The following is a 23,570-nucleotide window of genomic DNA, read 5'->3' as shown; positions in this document are numbered from 1 at the left end:
GAATGAACTGCTTTTTTTTTAATCACTCATGAAATCTGCTAGAATTGGATGTGCCACAACTTGTAAAAACAAAAAGAGGCTTTTGTTGTTTTGCATAATTTAATTGTGACAAGTTAACTCCTTGAAACCTTTTAGTGAAATCGTTTCTTTCAAGTGAATGACTTGGCATTACAGAAACTGAAAGGCAGTCCATTTTCCATCAGATTTCTATACCTGTAATAAATGCCCAATTAATTTTATCCAAAGGACAAAAAAATCCAAACACACTGTATTATACAAATCATTTGCAGCCCAGCACAAGTGAATCTGTCACTGAGTGCATGCGTGTGGGATGACAATCTGCACAAAACAGGGTTTAAAATGTACTGACATGCTGGATCTGTTCTTCTCAATTTCCGCATACTTGAGTCACTCCCAAATGCATTTTAAGAACCGTTTGAACAACCGCTCAATTCCTTCTGTACCTCAAGGAGTTAAATTGCTGTACATATTTAGGAAAGTCATTACCCTAACTGACCTATGTGTTTGTACAGGTGGAATTATTTTAATGTAAAATTGAACTGTATTCTGGCACACAGCAGCTTTGTTCTGAAGTTACTTGTAGCTATTTCAAAATCTTGCTTGAATAGACAATGTCCTTAAAAGAGGTGCATGTTAACGTTGCAAAAGCTTAAGTCTTACAGCAGTATTCAAAGACAACTCGAGTGATGTTCTTTAAAAAGATTTATTAGACAGTAATACAAAAATTTAAAAAAATGAAAGCAAAAGAACCTACTGTGCAAACCACAATTTCGTAACTCAAGGAACCTGAGTGCAGATTATGATTAAACATTTTGAATCGTACATAAACCATAACTCTTGTGATCAGGCTGTTAACTGGTTTGCATCTCGGCATGCAGTGCTAACGTTCACCTAAACCTCGATTCATTAATTAATGCATTTCACATCCTAACGTGGCTGGCATCCAGAACCACACAATGGAGAGGGGCACCTCACTGAGGTCAGTCTGCTTGTTGATCAGGTCAATATCTGCCCACAGAGCAAAAGAAAAAAAAGGCAATTATTATAGAAGGCCATTCGCCATGAAATGTGTGACTGATCAGGGACAGGCAGTGGTCTTACAGACCATCAAAAGAGTTTATTCATCGTTCATTTTAAGTCTAGGTGAGAAGCTAATGTACATTCAGCCCTATGCAAGCTTCACACCTCAAGAGAACCAGGAGCTGGTCAGAAGCAAGGGGTAGTTTCACTACTCTAAGCATTTGCGCCACTCTTTAGAACAAGTAGAATATATATAAAAACTGTTCATTTTACCAAAATAAGTCAGGTACTCAGAAGCCCACAAAACACAGCCACGTTCTAGTTTTTATATATATATATATATATATATATATATATATATATATATTCACTGTTCAGTGGTAAAATTAACAGTTTTTATTCCACACAAGTGAAGTAATCTTGGTACTGGAGCAAGTTTATTAAGCCTAGTGATGCTGCACGTCAAGGTTCATCAGACCACAACATCCCCAAATCAGAATGAAACTGAAGGGGTTGAGAAGATGAATTCACTCATCTTTTTTTCAGTTTTCTTATACAAAACATATTTGTGCTTGCAGTAGTTGTCAACCTCTTTCCATCGATCCATCAAATGGTGTTCCCATCATCTGATACAGTATGGTACCACATAGATGTTTTATACAGATGCAACACGCTAGACGATCCCGTCTCAGACAGTGCAATTTACACTTTATATCCAGGAGGCAGAACAAGCCCAAAGTGGAGGACAAGAAGACCATCCTGAAAATGCAAAAAAAAAAAAAAAGAGCAGTTTACAATGTGCAACAGACCTGAGAATCACACCAACGCTATTTGGCTTCAGGTAATAATGACAAGTACAATAAAGACATGCAGTAGCTTGTATATTGGAACCGCAAATTATATATATATATATATATGTACTTAACCTTGACAAACACAGAACATGCTTTGCTGCCTTACTTCTCAAAGAAGGGCTATGCTCCCTGAAAGGTCAGATTGTTTTTATCTCAGTAACCGTCTCCAATAGACAGGGCAGGACAGGACTGTGCTTAGGAGAGGAAAATTTCTTATCTCAGATAGGCTGATCCTGGAACAGTTCCGCAAGCTGATGGACCCTGTCCTCATTATCCTCGGCTTCAGGGAAACAGCCTGTCAAATACATCAGTGTCCTGAAAAGCTTGACCAGTCTTCCTTAGGCTTCCTGCAAACTGCTTTAAATAGCCTTCACCAGTCCAGTATACCCGCTCTGCTAAGCATTTGCTCAGTGCTAGCACAACGTATTTGGCAGAGGCACAGCAGCCCAACGGTTAGTGCAAAGTACTGAAAGATTGTGGTCTAAGGGTTAGAGCTGACCAAAATGATGCACATCATCTTTTTCAATCCCAGCTCAGAAACAGGCTTGCTGTTTCACACCTGGGGTAGAAATGACTTCCTTGTGCCTCACCTAAAGCTGCTGTGTGCTCTACTGCTTGTTGCTCTAATACGGCTCTATTAGAATTATATTGCTCGTCGTTGTTTCTTTTAATATCATCTCAAAGGGATTGGCAGCCAAACTTAACTTCAGAAAGGAGCTTCAAATCTCAATAACCCGTACACCCCAAGGACAACCAATATTGTCTTGGGGTGCATTCTTAAAAGGGTTCCTGCATTTAGCTCACTAGATAGATGTTCTCAAGTGTACCTGCCTGTAGCACAATAAAATTATTTTTCATTTGTGTCAGATAAGGATATAAACAGATCCAACCAATTCATCACAGTGAGTTAACGCAGATACTGCTTTGTTGCAGGATTTTCACTTCAGTAAAAGACAGAAATAATAAATGTATTGTCTGCTCCCAGCCTTCCATTCGCATCATTCAGTCTGCACTGAAGCGTATTACATAAGTGACCCAGCGGGAGCCCTGGTTTAATCTGAAACACAGAAGAAAAAGTATTTTTATTTTTTGTATTAGTTTTTAGTTGATTCAGCTTCCCCCTTGGTGAGCCCAAAATCACGTTCGCAAACATTTCCTGACAGTGAACTGTCTGTCACCTTAAAAGAAAGTCACTGCAGCTGTTAGCAATACACCATCTTGGCAGATTCGGTTGAAAAGAAGAGTGTCAAAAAGACAGTCAGTGTTAATTGCACTGTTATTTTACTTGCTCTGTCCTATACAGGAGAACCGGATTTAAAAAAAAAAAAAAAAAAAAAAAAAAAAAAAAAAAACATAAAACAAAAAAAAAGATTGCTTCAAGAAAGGCTGAGGCTTAGTTCAAGGACAAGGAGTACCACTACAACATTTAAACAAATTGTTTTTTTTAGCCTGCTTACCCTTACAGATTTTTTTCCTGTGCCTATGGATTTCTCCTCTGCTCTGCCTGCCCAACAGAAGACGGAATGAAACGCCTGAGTAACTAAGTGAAGATGACTAGACAGGTTTGCCCTTTAAGTTTCCAGGCTTGCTTCTGAAGAAACACTGTGCTCATACAGAGGTTAACAAACTAATCAGAAGCACAAGACGAGGGCTGCATGGATCCTCTGGGAACTTTGGCCAGACAGTTTCTATCAGCACATCAACAGGAGACAGTACACACTGTGAGACAGTCTAGAACAGTACAAAACAAAACACAAGCTGCTGTACATAAAAGAGGACCAGGACGATCAAAGCAAGTGGTCTTGGGGTAATCACAGAGTTCGAATGTATACTACGATGCAGATCCCAATGTAAATCATCAAAGAACGTGAATGAAGGTTTGGTTTCATATCTGCCCCACAACAGTTCCCATGAGTCTGGAATTGAGGTGCAGGATAAGTTTTATTACTCATCGCTGAACAGCGTTTGGCTGCCTCCTCTATTTTCCAGTAGCTGGTGATGCAGAGGATAATTATAATGAAGGGTTAATCTTGAGTCTGGGAAGTTAACATTTACAGCAATTGCTCTCTATTTCCAAACCGTGGGTCAAAATTATGTTTTTGCAAAAAAGGACTAAATTACTAAAGCTCTTGACAATCTCAATTTCAACAACACAAGAAAGAAGACACACCCATTCAGTTTTATTACTAACCAAATATGGCTTGACCAATAAAACACATTTTTAATATAATGAATCTCATTTATATTTGGATCATTACGGTAGAAGAGCTACACAGAATATTGGAAGATTTTGTGATCAGTTTTTCAAATTTGCAAACTCATGACACATTTCATGACAGAAGAAAACCCAACTCATTCATCTATCCTTAACCTCTACCAGAACTACAGCAACAGATTATAATCCCACACTAAGGCTGAATATTCCTATCTGAGGGTACGGTGTATGCATAAGGACTTTCTTTAGCACATGTTATTGATATGAAGACTGTGTCTGTCCATTCTTCATCATCATAGCAGGAGGACACGTTCCAGTAATTTATTTAATACCAACCAAGGAAATTATGTTTACGAAACATGTCGAGAGTCAGGTGTTGGTAGCACAATCAGTCCCCCAAAAGCACAATTCTTTTCTTTTGATATAATGGAACTGAATGTTGCAATTTCTGTCACTTTGAATACCAAAGGATGCCTTTAGGCTCTGTGTTCCGCAACAAAATGCAAAAGAAACCCCTCAATGACCTTAACTTCTGAGAAAAAAGTTCTTCAGCTCTTTTTGTTTGCCTTGACTTGTTCTGCCTGTAGGGAATATTTGTAGACATTGCATTACTCCTTTATTTGAGAGACTGGCTTTTTACTCTGGGACAAAATAGGACTAAAAAGACCAGCATGTTATTGTGCAAGTATCTTCAAGGACTGCAGCCAAAAGTTATCCAACGCGTCAAGAAACAGGCATTTAAAAGAACATGAAAGCTAACTTTAAGTGACAACACCCCCTCCCCCCTCCCCCTGATGCAGTACAATGGAAAGACATCAATAGAAAAAGTGAGGTCCCAATGACAGAACACATAATCCAGCATCATTCCATAATAGAACTTGTCAAGCATCACTAGTCACAAATAACTCCAGGGATGTAATAAGCTTGCAGCAAAATTAAATTGTATGAACCTGGGATGGATTTAATTATAAAATAAATATACCTGCTATAAAACTGTCAAAGTGTGCTTTAATCTGCAGAACAGTGCAACCTCAATGCCATCTCATTGAGCTCACAGAAAAAAAGAGGACATAGATTTTACCTTTATTCAAATACTTTTTTGTTTAGTAAAAAAAAAAAAAAAATATTACATATCTACAGAGATCTCTCTCTCTACATTTAACTATCTATCTATAGATATATAGATAAACAAACACACACACACACGCCTGTTCGCTGGGTACCAATGAGTTTGCTATTTAATTTTCTTGTACTGTTTTTTCTTGCAATGGTGATGCCATGAATTAAGCATTAAAACTCCTTCCATCATGTATCTAATTACCTGTACTAATTACCCCTGCAGAAAAGGGGGCGTTTTAACAGTGTTAAAGGGCTCTGATGAAATTGAGAAAAAAAAAAATGTGGAAGCTTTTAATAAATTACCTCAATCTCCCCTTACAGTCTTTGCACATGTCTGAGCCCAGCTTGAACATTGTAATGACAGGCTTTCAGTGCCTTGCTTTTGCAATGTTTCTCCTGTCCTCATATCAACGGTACATCCAGGGTTCTCCCCAAGCCTTTTCAGCCACACGGGCCGTCTGTCAAAGTGGCTGTTGCCACCAGGCTAAAAAAACCAGATCCATCCATCTTGCAGATGGTACTGTGACTTTAACAGCAAGTATTGATTGCTCTTCTAGCAGACTAGATCACTTGTGCGTTGCTTGGTGAAAAAAAAAAAAAAAATTGGAACCACATGACACCTGTTACATCTTGACACAACATTTAACCAATCAGAGAATTGAAGGGGCAGGTTTTCTGTGTTAAGCACTTCGAGAGGCTAAAATGTCAAAAATGACTGCTAAAAAAATAACCGATTATTTTCAAAACAAAAATAGTGACAATAATTTGAAATAAGCCATCCATCGACGCAATCCACTTCCTAATAATATATTTGCACTGGCTGCTTTATTTTAAAAAAATATATATATAACAAAAAGATTACTTTCAGGTATTATCATTCAGTCCATTTTTTGTTGTATTATTGTACTGTAATTAATATATAGTACATAATAGCTTTACATATGCACACACACACACACACACACACACACAAAGCATATTCCTTTTGTTGTGATATCGTAAAAATATGTACCCAGGTGCTTGTGAGAGATATTGGGGGTTCATGTATAGAGGCTGTATGCCTTTAAGATGAAAGGCATGATGGGATATCAGCTGAACACTTGTCAGCTGACATACAAATGCTTAAGTGCAGAGGTGCTGGATTATTACACTCCGGTTTCATGCAACAGTTATGATGGTGACCAAACGTGTACGAGTACTGTTGTGTAAAAAAATTGTTAAAATGAACAGTTGCATTAAAAAATGTAGAACATGAAAAACAAAAATGTTAGCTGATCCTAATGCTCCTTCAAGTTGCTCTCTCACGCATGCAAAGAAAGTAAACCCACGAGACCGTTGCCTGGGAAATGCCAATTTTCTCAGATTGCTGTTTCATGCAAAAGCAGCTGCTACCTGGCCATCAAGAAAAAAATAAATAAAAAACTCAACCCCAAATTCTGAATTACTTTGAATTTTCCTGAAGCAGCATTTCAGCATATCACACAGTGGACCAAATATGAATAAGCCACCTACACTGGCATGAAAAAAGTTGATTTTAGTTCCAAAACTAAAGCTTGATAACTTTACAATATAGATCAATGTCAAGCCCCCACCCATTGTTTATAGCTTGCGCACCAATAAAGCAATGTCCTCACATAATGTACTGGAGTCAACGTCAGAAGGAAAGCTATTACATTCAGGTTGTGTGCTTGTAATGGTGAAGCGGACAAATACTGCAGCAAGTTATCAATCAGAAAGAGCTGACAATGCACCAGTGGGCTCACACCATCTGTTTCCAAGGTCAGTCTGCTTATACACATGCTATCTGGTGTGCAACACAATAGCTTAAACCATTGTGTTTATGCATGTGTGTATGTATGCAACAGCACTAGGATGGAGTAATTAAATGGTCTCCCAGCTGATTTAATACAAATGAAAAGGAGTATACAGCTTTTCAACAATGGGTAAAGAAAATTACGTCATTGTTAATGATGTGTAAAATCATCTTGAAAAGTGATGTCACTGTTAACAATATGTAAAATCACCTTTGAGGAACTTGTGCATTTAAGTGCAAGTAATGTTTTAGAATGTATTAGCCTCACTCTAAGTACTATTACACATTTCTACTCCTGTACATTGTAGTAGGACTAAGGATAACATTGTTAAACCCACAGTTAAAAATTTTAAGATTTTCCTGCGTTAATCCGGCTATATTTTCAACACCCACATGACCTTGTGAATTACTTTCAATACTGTATGCACACCCAATACCAACCTGGATAGCACTCTCTCCAATGGTACTTTGAACTTCTCTCAATGACTGGTACCTCTCAAGAAGATGGTCACCACAGACAAGATCCACCTGACAAATAATAAAGAAGCATGACAGTTATAGAATCATCCAAGGATCATTGTCCTTTACATTCTCAGTCATTTATGTTTATTTTTCTCAGCTTCCACCGCTATTCCAGGAAAAGGCATGAGCACATTTCCAGGATTTCCTGAGAGAAAGTTGTCATGAGCTAAAACACTATGTTTGGGATGGATGGCCTGAAAGGATATGCACTATTACTGTATATATCTAGACATATTGCAATACACTGAGGTTCATGCTCATGGAACGGTTTAATGATATGTGAAAGGTCCATTTAGAATGATCGGTACACAGCAATTCCCTTTCTTTATTGGTTACTGATGCCAAGACAGCATTTAAAATATCTTGAGAATTGCTTTTTGTTTATTACATTTATATCTTGTAAGCCATGCTGCTGCTTGCTTCTCTATTATTCAGTCTGGGTCAATTATGTCAAAAATAAAGTGATGTAACATTGTTAGAAAAACTGCTACTTTTACAGTGTCTTTTGGAGGGGCAGGCCTAGCATTCAGTGAAGATGAGTGCTAAAAAGCACTATAAAAAGAGCTATAAAAAGAAGTCACTACAGTTTTTGCTGAAGGTTTCAAATGCATGTAAAAACACAGGAACCCATGAGTCTGCAGGATCAGCAAAATAATAAAGGCAGCAGGGTGAAACAGTAACACTTTTCTGATCAAATATTTAGCAACCATATGAACCATGCTAATGCCAGTTCCATAATTCAAGTCAATCAATGCAAGGAGGCAGGCAATTAATTAAAGTCAATTAGATTCAGTGTTTCCACAGTCAGCAATTCAGGCAATGTTCTCCAGGGGAAATCCATCACTCTTTGCAAGTAAACATTAATGATCGGCACGTCTGCAAGTAAGTATACACACTGAATCCCAATGTAGGGATATTTCAGACAGTACGAATCAGAATTCTGATCACATACCACCGCAACAGAATACTCCATTTACATAACAGTGACAACTTCACAAGAAACACATCTCGCATAATAAAATCCTCTATCCCAGCTGTAACCCTTTACACAGGCACCAACATGTTATAGTATGTCCAGAATTCATTTTACAAACCAATCTAAAATTGCAAATTCTGAGAAGTCACTGAAGCATCTGTAGGAATACTGTTTCTTTTTTTAATAGTCATGTGGCTAATTTGTTCAAAGATTGACATGCGAGATGCACTGCATTGACAGACAACCTCCAACTACAGCAGAGGCAGATTTAAACTGGCTGGCCACATTGACATGATAAATGAACGGAACAATGAATTCTAAAATGGTACGGGTGATAAATGGGAGCACATTTATCTTGGCTGCTTGGCTTGCAATGCAATCTGCTCCAGATGTTTGTCTAAAGTTGAAAAAACAGATACAAAATTACCTTGTGCGATTGACGTGTTTAATTTGCTATTCAACCCCTTCGTTATTTCTCGCTTGGTGCTGACCATTGCAAAATTGAAAAAAACAACATTAAAAAGATTAATTTATTTGACCTTTGGCAGGAAACATCACACATTGAATTGAGATCAAACTTAAAAACTATTAATTCAAAAGAAGTGCGTTGCTTCTGGCCCTTTTCTACCACTCTGATTATTTCCACAGGCATGCTTCTTCCAAGCAACTAGTTTTGCAGTTTGTGCAGTCGGCAGTTGTATATGGCGGTCACATTGACTTTCAATTGGAACCATGGGAAACAGTGCCTTTGTGATTTTCAGATGTAGCCAGCAGGAGTTATACAGATGATGTAGCTAAAGTTAAAGCAACTATAACGGACAGACGAGTCAAAGATGCAGAAAGACATCACCTGCCATTTTTTGCACCGTATGACAATATTTTAAAGTACTCTACTGGCACAGAAATATTTTGCAATGAGCAGCTAAAGCAAAAGTGGTGCAGGCCAAAGCGTTAAATGCTAAAATGAAATATTACAAGCCTTGGGAAAACACCTGCATGTTCGGATTAGTAATAAATCTCAGTCCTTTCTGCCAGTGCTGTCTGACCCTCTGTCAATGACATGCTGTCTCTTGAAGGCTGTGATGATATCATAGTGCCTCATCAGAGAAGGGGACACTTTGACCCTGCCTTGGAACTTGCCATCTGGCCTGATTGAAGGTCACCTCAATACACGCTTCACGCAAATCAAAATATAGCAGATGGTCTGCTGTTTCTCATTATTTAAGTTCAATACACAAGCAGCCTGTCTTTTTGATTGCTATATAACCTTTGTAATAAGAAGTTAGAATGTGAGGGGGAAGTTATTTGGTATTTTAAGTTTTGCAACCCATAAAGACGTGTAAAAGGATTGGTCCCCCTCGGTCAAACACTGCTGCAGGATGACAAATATCAACTGGGAGTCATCTCTGGGAAGCAGTGAAGACTGTGTGTTAATGGTTTATAAAAAGACAATGTAATCACTTCATATCTCTGTACAGAAGTCCTACCCCACCTGTAAAAACTGGGGAGAAGCATCTTATCTTACACTGCAAAAGCAGGAACTGCAGGTTGCCAAACTGTATAATTGACACCTAGAAACTATAACAGCACCAACATGGTAAAAAGGTGGGAAACAGAAAGGACAATACTCCTTGCCAATGTTAAATTCACACTGAATTCACTGCTCTGATATTCAGTAGCTGTTATTTTCATGTTCCCATTGGGAAAATTCTGGCTGGTTTTATGCCGTTTTTGCCCTCACAAAGCAAAGCATGTCCTCACATGCAAGTGCAAATGGCTCTTTTTACATTTTTACAAACAAATGTGGAAGTTACTCATGAACTCGTCTGAATGAAGACAGATCCTTACACTTTACACAAAGCAAATTGCTTTTCAGATAATCAGATGGGATAGTGCCCTTCTAGACTGCAGCAATCTCTCTGCTGTATTTTTGTATTTGCATCTCTTACCAAACAGAGATATATTTAATTGCCAGTTTGTGCAGATGTTTTTGGCTGTGTGTACATGTACTCACACATGTACAGTTTACACTGTATTGTCAATATATTGACGAACCAGCAAACTGAAAAGCAAAATGCCCAGGAGACTTGCAATTTCATTTGATTTTATAAAGAACTGCAAAAAACGCCCCTGAAACAATTAGCTTTACCTCAAAGCACCTCAACAATATTGTAATCTCCTAGGCAAGGCTTTAATTAGAGAGCCATGTGCATCAGAGTCTGACTGCTTTTAAAATGTCATCTGATTAGCAGAATCGGAGCTCACTAACCAGCTGAGTTGCAGCACTTCATTAGCACAAAGGAAAGGGATTTTTTTTTTTTTTTTTGTAAGGTATGCAGGGCTAATCACAGCAGGTTAAAGTGGGGGAGAACCAGCTGTGGAAGAGGGGCTCAGCTGCTCTTTGTTACAGAAGGGCTGAAGGGCAGCTTGTACTCTGCTCCAGGCTAACAAAGATAGTATTAAATAGTACGTTTACTGGAAGCAGTTATACTCCCACTACTGCAGAGTGACAATATACCATGAGGGGAGTCACAGCATCACTTCTGGAAAAGTTTGAAATGAATAAATTAAGGGATTTTCTGCAAGTACTGAATACAAAAAAAAACAAAAAACAAAAAAAAACTACTTCCAGTTATTCAACTATTCACAGTTCTTAGACAGTGGTGGAGGATGATTATTTATGTAAAACTGTCACCAGTTCCTCCTTATGTAATGCATTGCATGACCTATATACAGTGCATCAGGCAAATTGTGACTGCAAAGCGCTCCACTGGCTGAACTGTCAGTATGATCTGAGAGAGTGGGGATTTCTGTCAGAATCAACTGTGTGCAACAACCAAAACAGAAGAAGAAATTAACCTCAGCCAATAATCTAGGGCTGTCTGTTGAAACACGCATATTGAATACCTCCATTCAGGCCACTCTTACCAGAAATCTGATTTACATTTAAATCACAAAACATCCCAATACTTTTTAATTGTTCAAAAAAATAGGAATTGAAATTACTACACTCATATCAATTATGGGTAGGAGCCCACAGGTTATATCTCACTTGTGAATTAAAACAAACAGTACCGTGTGTTTTTGTTTGTTTTTTTCTTCAAAACTAAAAAATGATTGATTGAGCCCCAGATTTAATGAATCTAATATTTGTCACAAAAGTGAAACGTAAAACTTATCCAAATGTGTGACCTCATCACTGTACTATCCAAAATGTTGTCTTGCACATATAAGAAGGAATTCACAATGCAAGCCACCTCGCCTTCACAGAAGAGGAAACATCCCCGAAACTCCATCTGCATAGCTGGGTTCCCAAATTGTGAGGCGTGGCTATTGCAGACTGATTGGCAGATATGTCAGCAGCAGCAGTGCCACTACAATACAGAGCAGAATATATAGCTGTGACTCACAATCAGTGACCCGAACCAAACTCAAAACACGAATGAGTGAATATGATGCAGGATGTCATTAACCAATCCCATACACCTCAGCATTTCATTTCTTTTTTAATTAAACATTTATACTTGGAGCTGCCAAGACATACTGTATATCTGGTTTCCTGAATGTTTTTGCCAGGATAGCAAAGATAAATATGCAGCCCTTGAAGTCCAGCTCTCTGTTCAAACCCTTTGTTTAGATGAGCCAGTTAAACCTCCACCCAGGTCTGCAAGTGGTTAATAATTCAATTTTATTGATAAGACAGGGAGTGGAATGTCTCACCAGGACCGTGACCACACCCCTGACTTTACAGCGAATAAGAAATGTACCCAGAAGCAAACATAACTCATGATGAGCTGCATTAGACACTCACCTGCTTATTTTTGAAAAATCTGAGAATAGAAAGCCGTTTAAGGCTGCCGTCTTGTGTCATAAAAAGAACGGATAACAATATATAGCATTTTGACAAAAGAGACAGGGATCAATCAAAGATAACCCTTTCTCCAGTCTCTGCCTGTCTGTAGCCCTCAGGCTGTTTGCAGAGAAGAGGAGGACGTGTCCTGATAAGGAGTTCACTGTCTCTGGAGTCTTGACTTCAATTACAGCTCGGTTTTAATGAATAATGCAGGGCCAGGTTCCCAGTCTCATCAGGAGACCTGCCCAGGCACTCATGCAGTCATTACCACACTCCACTGAGCATCCACTGCTGATTTGCACAAGCCTTTTACATTTCTTTATAAGCACTTAGGATAAAGAGGGTGAACTAAATCCTCAGACGTACGTTGTATGATGCACGCTGTACTGTGACACTACTGTCGGCCCCTGCTTGATTTGATAAGTTAGTATGTCCATAAAGTCTATAGACTGCCTGCAGGTGCAAACCAGGCTGCAAAAATACATCCTCTTTTTCCTACTTCAAATTGGGGCTACCGATTAGTTCTCCAAACTTGTATCAAATTTCTCTTATTCTTGTCTGACCTAGAACACAAGCAAAATACAGTAGTTCTTATTATGCATTTATACATCATATTATCTGACTGTGATCTCCCTGCTGAGAGCTGCATTATGTCTCAGCTCACGCTGCTCACCAGGGAGCAGGTATTAATAAACAGTGGATCCTGTGGCTGCTGCAGCCTATGTGGCTTCACCAGATGGTGTTGTTACAAGGCAGTAGGGGATCCAAAAAAAAAAAAAAAAAAAAGACAAAACTTCAGTCTTCAAAACTCATCTTCCTCCACTGTGCATTTCACATCTGCATGTAATGTAGTATGAATTATTTAGAACCTGCCTCCTCTGCCAATGTAGCAGACAGTAGCAAAACATTTGTGTCTAAATCAATCAATCAATACAATAATTAGCGCTAGTAATTAATACATATTTTGTACTGTTGCCTGAACTGAATTGGAGGTTAAAATGTAATTAAAAACAGGAAATTATACATTAGACTTCAAAACCAATTTGAGCTTAATTTACTAACAAGACTTCTTGCTGCATCTTCAATTTAACCACACTCCAGTTTGGGATCTTAACAAGTATCTGCGATATTGATTTTGTAATAGATGTTAATTTATGTTTATTGATTTTATGCACCCGTACAGTTTCTTATTATATTACCGTGTTAATAACACAAATAAAAAAGGCAATGCTGTAGTGATTGTGGATGAATAGATTTTGTTGCTTTCCTAAGATCTTAAATGAGCACAAACTTGGGAGAGACGAGGGCAAGCACTCACGCCCTCCGAAACGTGTGCTGTCAGCCATCTGCTTTTTTTCGCACTGCAAGCCCGCCGTGGAGCAATTACAGAACTACAGCGTCGAAGGACCACGCAGCTCTGAATTGCATACTGGCAGGCCTGCAGGCGCCCTGTCGCTGGTGTGCGGTGAGCTAAGGATTCCCCAGCCGACCTAAACACTTACGTATTCTCTGTCAGAAGTAGATAAACATGAATGTGAATATTATGTTAATCATGAAAAAGGACAAAGCTGTCATTCAAAGTTACACTACTGCTGGACGATACTTTGCAAACAGTTTATGCCAATTTAATAAATGTGGGTGATTCAACCACGTAAAGCCCATGCTAAATAAACCCTTTAAAAGACTGAAGCACTGTTCGGGAGTACCTGACAGACACCTGCACTGGCACATTCAGGACATTACTGCCACTGCGGCAAAAATACAAACGCCTCTAGAAACTTTTTATTTTTTGACAGTACTAAGTGCAATTTCTTGTTTAATCTGATTCAGTTTTAAGTACAGCTATGGCCAAATGTTTTAATCACCTAGAATGTTAGGATTAGGTCAACCCAGGGCTCACCGGCCACAGTGTAGCGACGCTGGTGCATACCTGACAGCCTGGAGTCAGCTCCATTTTCCTTCTGATGAACATTTCCACATGCCAGATCGTTGCTTCTCCAGAGACTTGCACATACTTCCTCTCCAAGGGCTGAAATCAAAGGGGAAGGACAGGGGAGTAACTCGGGTCATCCCTGACGTTTCACAATACCACTGTCCCAAGTCTCAAACAGATGCATGCACAAAAACACAGTGGATTTAACTCCAAACTAAGACAGTCCACAATTGGGTTTCCTACTTCAAGTAAATAATGTAACTCCATTCAGATGGATAAACTTAAATAGCCTAGCAATAAAGGAATGAGCATAACAAGCTCATTAAGCCTAGGCTTTGACTGATGTGAGATCTTTTTTTCAGATTTCTGAGTACCCATTTGTAAGAAGGTCCCTGTTTTGCCTCCAGAGGTGAACAGCAGTAGCCAAGTCTGCTGCACCACCTAGCCCCTTAAAAGCTTGGAACTTTCAGAAAGACTGTAGTAGCTGACCTTTCAAGATTCATTTATGGATTTCTTGTCCAGTATTACGAAAGGAACTTATCGAAAGACATGGGTTTTCAATGCACTTGGTGATATCGGGGGTTTAAAGATTCCAAATCCTAATTGTCATAGTTCGACTACTTTCAAAAGTTTGGGGGGTAGATGCATCTGAGGAAAGTTCTAAACACCCCCCCCCCCCCCCCCCTCCCTCCAGAAACATGTTTGAAAAGACAGGGAAAAAGGGAGGCCAGACACAAATGTAATTTATAGATACAGATACCGCAAGTAATCAAAAACCGAATGCAAACACAGACCGTTCTAAATTAAAAACTCATGGCTGATGGACAGAAAGCACGAAGCTTCAATAAACCATGGTCTCAGCTGCAGTCGGCTCCTTGTTGCTGCAGCAGTAAAGAGAACTGACAGCTCTGCTGCTTAACTAATTCAGCCTCTTCCCACACTCACTACTTCTCATAATATCCCAAATTAACAATGGCAGCTCTGAAGGGAAGAAAGCCCTAGCTGCTTTCTGCACACTTGTTTTTTTTTCATAATTTTGAAGGTCTATTTACAGCTCGCTCAAATTAGACTACATTTGTTTTTCTTTGGTTTGTTTTTATTATGAACGTTTTAGGGGAGAAACAAAAAAGTGATCTGAAATTGACAGCTATTTCTGATACTATTGTGTGTCACTACTTATTCCTTTTAAAATGAATGAATGTATAGACTTTAAACATGTATTTGCAGTATAGAGGAACACAGAGTCTTATAAGAAAGCAGTACAGACAACCTGATGCAACTTCTGGCACAGAGAGACTTGATATAATATCTGCAGTTCTTCATCTCGCACCCACCAACATATTACTCAGAATTCAGTACTTGGCAAGTCCTAGTTTGCAGGTTCATATCAGGAACATGTCTCAGACAAACCAAAAATCCTTTCATAGAACATTTTCCAGCATTATGAGGAAAGTACGGTTTTACAATACAAAACTTTTTTTTTTTTTTTTTTTTTTTTTTTTACCTTGTAGGTGGCAATACCTTCTTCAGCACTAAAAGACACAATTACAGAAAACATTAGTAAAGTGAATTAACAACTCTTCTTAAAATTCATACTATTGTTTTCCTATTCTAGGAACACAGAATGGAGCAAAAGCATTTAATCAATTTAATACATTTACTAGGAAATCTTCCAAGACATCCTGGGATGCACAGTGATGAAATACACTGTCCAGGGTACGTATTAAACACAATATATTTGGTAATATAGCTTCTTTGATATTGTTTTGCTATAATTTCCCTATTATTATGTGATCAGACAGCAATCTAAGTGGAATCTGTCACGGACCCAGCTTATTGATCTCGGATCAACAGCCTTTCTACAGGCACACCAGAGAGCCATTGTTAACCACAAACAGAAATGGAAAGACAAAGGGAGTCTAGTGCACCTCCGATAACACTGGCAGTCCAGCAGGCCTAATTCCTTGACAAGGACAACCAGGCTCATTTATTAAGTGGGCCTGACTAAATAAAACAGTTCAGTGTGTGGTTTTAATCCCACACAAAAAATTAAAAAAAAATCCTCTTTAGTTCAACAAATCCGGTTGTGTAAGGTAGGACTGGAATAAAAGGTCCTGGGTTACACTGCTTTATAATAAAGGAGGCTGTGAACTGTGTTCTCTGTTATTCAGACTGGAATCTTCCATATTTGAGATGCAATACTATAATTGTACAAGATCAGTTCACATTATAAATGCATACATTGGCCCCACTGGTGTTTAGTACAACCTGGATTCAATTTAAGACTGAATTTTCTACAGAAGTCAAAATTTAAATAACTGAAGTGCTATATATTTTTCACTTGTTTTTTTGGGGGGTTCTGGTCAATATTTTGCAATGCTATGGGCCTTCATTGCAGGAAAAATTCATCAGAGTAGTAGCGGAGCTTTGTAGTGAGGAACCAATCAATTGGCTTTCAAGCCACAGAATAAAGATTGTCAGATAAACATGAAAATACGGACCTCATTACCACAATCCTTGAATCAAACTAACAGGAGAGAACACTGACAACATTTGAGTGCAACACCTACGTGCAATGCAGTCAGCCCAAATGCAAAGTCCTTTAAAGCATGAATAGATCGTAAAAGGGAACAAACATAAACTCTGGCCACTCCCCGTCTACCATCCACATCTTGATGGCAGAAATCACCCTCAGCCAATATGGATAAACACTGCAGCCTTGCAATGTTTGCATCACCAATACAACCCTCAATACTGCACATAGTATGTGAATACAATCAGTGTTTTGTGAATAGACTACGGCTTTCTTATTATTTACTTAGGTATTCTGTCCACAGGTTTTAAACATGCGTCAACATAGCCAGCTGATTTTGTTTTGTTTACAGTATGTGACATTTTTTTTAACAGAACCTAAATAAATAATAAGACACCTTTAATCTATAGCAGAAAGTGCCTGCAGGGCTCCTAGGAGCTCTAGCTGAAGAAGCATGTTGCATTACTGCAGGCAGTACAGATACTGCACAGGGAATACAGTTTAAAAAAGGCTCAGTAGAACTGAGACTGAGCAATCGCAGACAAGTCAAGACAACAAAATAAAATAAAGATTTCAAATAAAGGTTCAATCATCTGCAAACATGTTCTCTGTTCCTGCCTGTGGAAGGATGTCCTTCCCGTGACTAAGAGAAGTTCTAAACTTAAGTTTCATTAAATATTAATGCACCACAAAGCACTATCACAAACCAGGCTTCCAAATCTCCAGGGACAAGACAAACCGCTCCTGTTTCTGCAGTCTAACTGACACCTATTCGAAAAGCTATTTCTGACGAACAAAGGGGTGGGGGGTGGGTGTGGAGGGGGTTCTCAGTTATTTTCTGAGGGCCAGTTGTGCTATCTGTGGAACTTGGGAGTTCTGGTGAATCTCGTTCAGTATCCTACAAGACTGGGACTCATGAATCCCTTTAAAAGCTGTAGATGAAGGTATATCTTGCTGTTCTCTAAATCCCTCCCTCATTCACGTTACAGTGTAAATGTGATATTTTGTAATGTGATATTTTGTAACAATTGTAAGTTACCCTGGATAAGGGCGTCTGCTGCTAATTAAAAAAAAAAAAAAAAAAAAAAAAAAAAATAATAATAATAAATAATAATAATATTCAGATGGTGGGTCAAGAAATTAGCTAGACTTTTGTTGGGGATTTTATAAATTTATATAGCCAATGGGTGCCGCACTGTCGAGCAGCAGATTACTCTGACCCCCTCTAATCGGAATCAAGAATGGAATTGACAAATTCTTCAGATTATTTTCCTATGCAATCTATGTTCAAAAGGTTAATAAAACCAAGGTGCCACCTAGTGGGGGAAACTGGAATCACAAAACAGGTTTGTATTTCTGTACTGTGCAAACTAATACTTTTAACAAACAATAGAATATTTAACAACAAATGACAAACACACACACACACACACACACATATATATTCAAAATATTGTTAACAACATAAATTCCTTCAGCACAAAAAGCAATTTGCTGTAATCCATAGCTCAGTTCTTTAACATGGGAATTCCTGGAGCACTCAACGAGTGAAATGAATCTAGAGCAGATTTCCTGGAGCCTGCAACCTAACTACAATCCCAATACAGTACAAGTAAACAGAACTCCTTATCTGGTTACCTCGGCTTAAAACAGCTTACGTCATGTCCCCTGTCGTGAGAGGTTAAAAGCTCTAAAACCATGAATCCAGATGATTAAGACGCTCAACTGTGCTGTACAGGGTTCGCCGGTTCGCGCCCAGCCTCCGCCATGTTACAGCACCATGAATTCTGGGGCATACAAACATAATTACAGAGTTGTAAACAAGTCTCATTTTCAACGTCCACAAAAGCTGCTCACCCAACAAACTCGAGGACCAGGGAAACATCCAGTTCAGGAGGGATTGTGAACACAGACTGCGCAAGTAGACCCTTCTTCTGCTTACTGGCTTTCACAGCTGTGGCGGGCTGAGGAGCTACTGGAACAGAAAAACCAAGGCGGTTAACATATATGTGGAAATTAAGATTTGTGGGATTGAAATACTTTAAATTGATGTACAGCCCAGTCAATTTTTGTTTTGATGTTGTGCCCTCTTCTGGATGAACAGTGTATCCAGTAATGAAATATTTGCATCTAAACTGTCATGCCACAATTCATAATGCCTATTATGTGCTGTGCAGCACCTTCTATCCCAGACTAAGAGTGCATTATTAGCTCAGAAGATTTTTTTCATTATTTTACTAACCTGGTTTTGGAACTTCAAGCCCTCTTTCTTTATAGAACTCATGTAGCTGCCTTTTTTCATCTAAAATAAGAACACCAAGGTCAGTGAGGTACAGTGTGTATTTATATATATCACCCCCAAACTGCATTCTCCTTAAAAAAAAAAAAATTACATCCCCATATCTTCGTGCTAAGCAAAGCATGTAAAGAACAAATGTTGCTCCTGATTCTGTAAAGCTACCAACAGTACTAACTCTTTATGGTTAGGGAACACATTAATAAAGTAGGATATATACTCTACAGCGCTTTTCCACCCCCATCTTGGCATGCAACCCAAACTACGAGACAAAAGGTGGCTACAGTATTGTTGCAACAATGTACTTAAGAACAGTAAGTAATATGCCTGCACACAAAAGTCCTTACTTTGTTCCAGATGTGGAACCAGCTTATAAACTAAATCTTGCAACTGACGATCCAACCTGAAAAGTGATGACAAGAAAAAATATCTATTATTACAGTCCAATAAAATCATGATCCAGCCCAGCTGTTCTAACTCAACACGGATATACTGTACATCACTCTATAATACAAGGACACAGAATACACTTGCAATCCCAGGAACCTTGTCCTTAGGTTTAAATATAAGAATACAAAGACTGTACTCGGACTCACCCTAGAAGAAGAAGAAGAATTATTACCTGATGTTGTAGAGAGGCTGGGTCTGATGGACGACAACATTGCATTTTGGGCATCTGTTGCTATAGAAGAAGTGCTTCACAATACAGCTTCTACAAACTGGAAATACAAATATCAGAACATAAAAAAAGAACAAATAACACCAGCAAGTAGCAGGTGCATGAAGAATCATTTTGGAGTGAATGCACTACAATGGAATCTGTTCTAGCTACACTCCAGCTTTGACCTTCTCATATTAATACAATAGAAACAGAATTGCTGGTACCAACTGAAAAATATGTGCGGATGTAAATAGAAGTGTCTACAAAATGTTAACTTCGACACTTACATGTGTGTAAACACTCGGTGATGGTTGTAGCATCAATAAAGTAGCCGGTGCAGATTGTACATCGAATAAATGGCGACATTTCAGACAGAGGGATGGTATGCTGCAGAAACAAACACATTATATCCTCAGGGCACAATCCTACCAGGTAGACTCCCAACATTCTCACTATATCATGTGAATCCCTGTTGGGTAACATTTTACCTGACTGTTACTCCTTTGAAATACTTGATAAACCTAGAACATTGCTGTTTGTTGTGTCCGGATTGCAGGTAACCAGTGAGCTTGTACTGAAATGACTGTGTTGTGTATTCTTAGGATATGCGATACCCCAAATCATGTTTTTTGTATTTAGATAACATTTTAAAAGAAGCTACAACAGAGCTGTTATTATCCACATAAGACCATGAATATGAATAATTATTACTGTACTAGAACTAATGCACCATTGCAAATACATAAATAAATACAGTAAATAGATATTTATTTTAAAAGACCACGGATTTATAATATCCCAGTTCAACGCACCTAGACACAAGCTTGCCCGAGTTGTAAGGCATGGTACTTGCTGGGGTTATTTGTTCTTTTTTTATCTTCTGATATCAGTATTTCCAGTTTGTAAAAGCTGCATTGTGAAGCACTTATTCTGTAGCAACAGATGCCCAAAGTAATTAAGTTATCCAAACTGTGTTAGGGTGTGTTGAATTGTGAGGTTGATGCAAATATTGTGTTAAGTATACAGTTCCAGGCCTACAGGATAGTACAAATTGGCAATCAGTGTTTTAGAACGCCAGCCGAGTAGAGATCTGCGTGCAGAGGCTGTTGGAGAAAATCCTAACCTAGCACTACTCTGGAAGATGCCAACTACTAGACAGGTCTGTACCCTCCCCCCAACCGCTCCTGCTCCCACTGCTACTGTACCTATCAGTCTCACCTGTCCTGCTATGACTGTCCACGTCCTGCCCCATACTTCACCTCTCACTAGACAGGAATCCACTCTGCTGGATTCCTTCCTCTCCTTCAGCTTCTCTCTCCATCCTCTCCTACCCACAAATCTAGCTGTCAAATGGACCTCACCTTCTCCATGGCCTGCTGCCCCTCCACCCTCTCTGCCACCCCGTCTGGATCTCTCTGATCACTATTTCATCTTTTTTCTGTCTCTCCCCGCTCTCCCTACTCCACCTACTCCCACTGTCACCGCCCGACGTAACCTCAGCTCACTCTCCCCCTGTCCTTGCCTCCACTGCGCTCTCTCACCACCCTCCTATCGACGACTCCTCCTAACTCTATAGACTAAGCTACCTCCACCCTATTCTCCTCCCTCTGACCCCACCATCCCCTCCCGTATCTCTACCTGCCTGTCTGCTATCTCCTCCTAGATGCACTCGCAACACCTCAAACTCAACCTCCTTTTCTTCTCCTCCCCATCTACCCCCTCCTCTGATCTCTCTATCTCCTCTGGAATCCACCACGCTCTCTTCCTCAGCCAAGAACCTCGAAGTACCCCTGGACCCGTCTCTCCTACTCCCAGCACATCTCCACTCTGGCACGCACCTGCCGTTTCTTCCTGAGCAACATACGAAGAATCCAACCCTTCCTCACCAACTACTCCACGCAACTCCTCGCCCAGGCCCCGGTACTCCCGTCTAGACTACTGCAAATCCCTCCTGGCCAGACTCCCTGTGTCTGCCACCCAACCACTCCAGCTCATCCAGAACTCCACTGCTTCCCTGGTGTTCTCTCTGCTTCACTTCTCCCATGCTACTCCACTGCTCCGCTCACTCCACTGGCTCCCAATCACCGCTTGCATCCAGTTCAAGGCTCTTGTATTCGCCTACCAATGCCTTGACCAAACTGCACCCAGCTACCTCCAGATCCTCATCTATCCCTACACCCCCACCCGACCTCTCCACTCCTCCTGCACTAGGAGACTGGCTGTACCTCCTCTATGCTCCCCTGCCCGCTCCTTCTCCACCCTCGCTCCGCAGCGGTGGAACGACCTTCCTATGGATGTCAGGACTGCCCAGTCCCTGACCACCTTCCAGAGCCTCCTCAAGACACACCTCTTCAGACAAAACCTGTAAAACTCAACTCTTCTCTTCTGGACAATATATCACTCTGCCTTTAATGCACTTTAACTTACACTGATCTGCTTCCTATTTTACTGTATTTAATCCTGCACTTAACCCAATTTGTAGTATCTTGTATTTCACTTGCACTCGAATGTAACCCTGATGTAACTATCAACACTTATCTGCTCTTGCTGCCCCGATATCAAATCGTACTGTGTTTTGTATTTGCTCTTATTAGGCCTTAAGCCATTGTATTTTGCATCTTGTTCTTAATTGAAATGTAACAAATGATGTATGTTTTGTATACACCTGTAAGTTGCCATTGTTATAAATAAATAAATACATTTGTTTACACCGTGATCCGCATACACTTGACAATGACTATCTAGGGTTGCCACCTGCCCTTGTGTTCCCTGGATCTTCCCGGTTTTGAGGAAGGTGTCCCGGGAATTCAATATGCCTTTCCGCGACAAATGCAAGTACTATAAATTGAAGACAGTTTGAATCTTTAACAAGCCCTGTTTGGTTCAGATGTGCAGTTACTTTGCAAAGACAGCTCAGTACCGCAGTACCACGCTTCAGCGTGCTAAACGTGCAGACACACTCACAATACCAATCACCTGCTTGTTTTGCTTTTGTTATTACCTCGTCTTCATCATCCGATTCCTCCTCGTTTACCAAGCGAACGACAACAGCGCCGACTGAACCGGCCCTGGACGCCTCGTCTTCTTCTGCTTCTTTGCTATGGTCGCCAAACAGAACACCTGCTCTTTCAAATGCAAACCCAGCTGTGTTATAATATCCATCCCGAGACTCGTGCTCCATTTCTTCGTCCTCTGCTTCGTCTTCATATTCTTCTTCCTTGTCCCCTTCGCCCCAATCCCTCGACATTATTGAGTTGTTTTTAATCTCCATGACTTCACTAGTTTCCGTGTACAAAGAAACACGCGAGCAACCAATCAGATCGCGGTGTTTCTGCACCGAACTCGCAAAGTGTTATGGGAACTGTAGTTCTTTTTAAGAGTCTCGGGAAGTTTGCAAAGAAATAAAGAAAAAAAAAACCTTTACGATGATTACATCTTACTTTGAATAACAAAAAGTATTACTTTCGTCCGTATCAAAATGTATATAAAATACAATAACATATCGAACGACCTGAGCAATAGTTTTCCATTACAGCTGAACAACACGATGCATTTTTTTTTATCTGGGATGTATGGGCTACTGTTCACTTAGTTTTAGAATTGTTCTTTTGTATTTTTAGTTACCGTAAAATTTCGGACGTTCGTCCAGATGAAACAATGAAGTAATTTTGCCGTTAAGACTGCCATTGCTGTCGTAGATCCCAACATATCCCCCATGTGTATAATTATCGTAAAACCAAGTTGCCGTCAGTGT

At 39.6% G+C, this 23,570-nt stretch overlaps 1 protein-coding gene across 3 annotated transcripts; it reads right to left on the bottom strand.

Moving 5' to 3' along the window:
* Positions 1-1,373: 1,373 nt before the first annotated feature.
* On the bottom strand, positions 1,374-23,162 carry LOC121321747 (polycomb group RING finger protein 6-like). 3 transcript variants are annotated; one of them, XM_041260873.1, is made up of 10 exons: positions 22,818-23,159; positions 20,104-20,203; positions 19,778-19,874; positions 19,503-19,558; positions 19,102-19,161; positions 18,717-18,834; positions 15,831-15,858; positions 14,324-14,422; positions 7,484-7,570; positions 1,374-1,800 (listed from the first exon to the last, which is right to left on the bottom strand). In XM_041260873.1, exons 1-10 carry the CDS (start codon positions 23,085-23,087, stop codon positions 1,744-1,746), a joined length of 972 nt encoding a protein of 323 aa, XP_041116807.1. In that variant the 5' UTR covers positions 23,088-23,159; the 3' UTR covers positions 1,374-1,743. The 3 variants fall into 3 exon arrangements, with proteins under 3 accessions (XP_041116807.1, XP_041116806.1, XP_041116804.1); XM_041260872.1 differs by lacking the exon at positions 1,374-1,800 and adding an exon at positions 1,811-2,190 and having other exon boundaries at positions 22,818-23,162; XM_041260870.1 differs by lacking the exon at positions 1,374-1,800 and having other exon boundaries at positions 6,429-7,570; positions 22,818-23,162.
* Positions 23,163-23,570: the final 408 nt, after the last annotated feature.

This window comes from Polyodon spathula, chromosome 10, assembly GCF_017654505.1.
Source record: "Polyodon spathula isolate WHYD16114869_AA chromosome 10, ASM1765450v1, whole genome shotgun sequence".
Taxonomy (NCBI): domain Eukaryota; kingdom Metazoa; phylum Chordata; class Actinopteri; order Acipenseriformes; family Polyodontidae; genus Polyodon; species Polyodon spathula.
The sequence above is the reverse complement of the archived record's forward strand: the minus strand, read 5'-3'. Positions and strand labels throughout refer to the sequence as shown.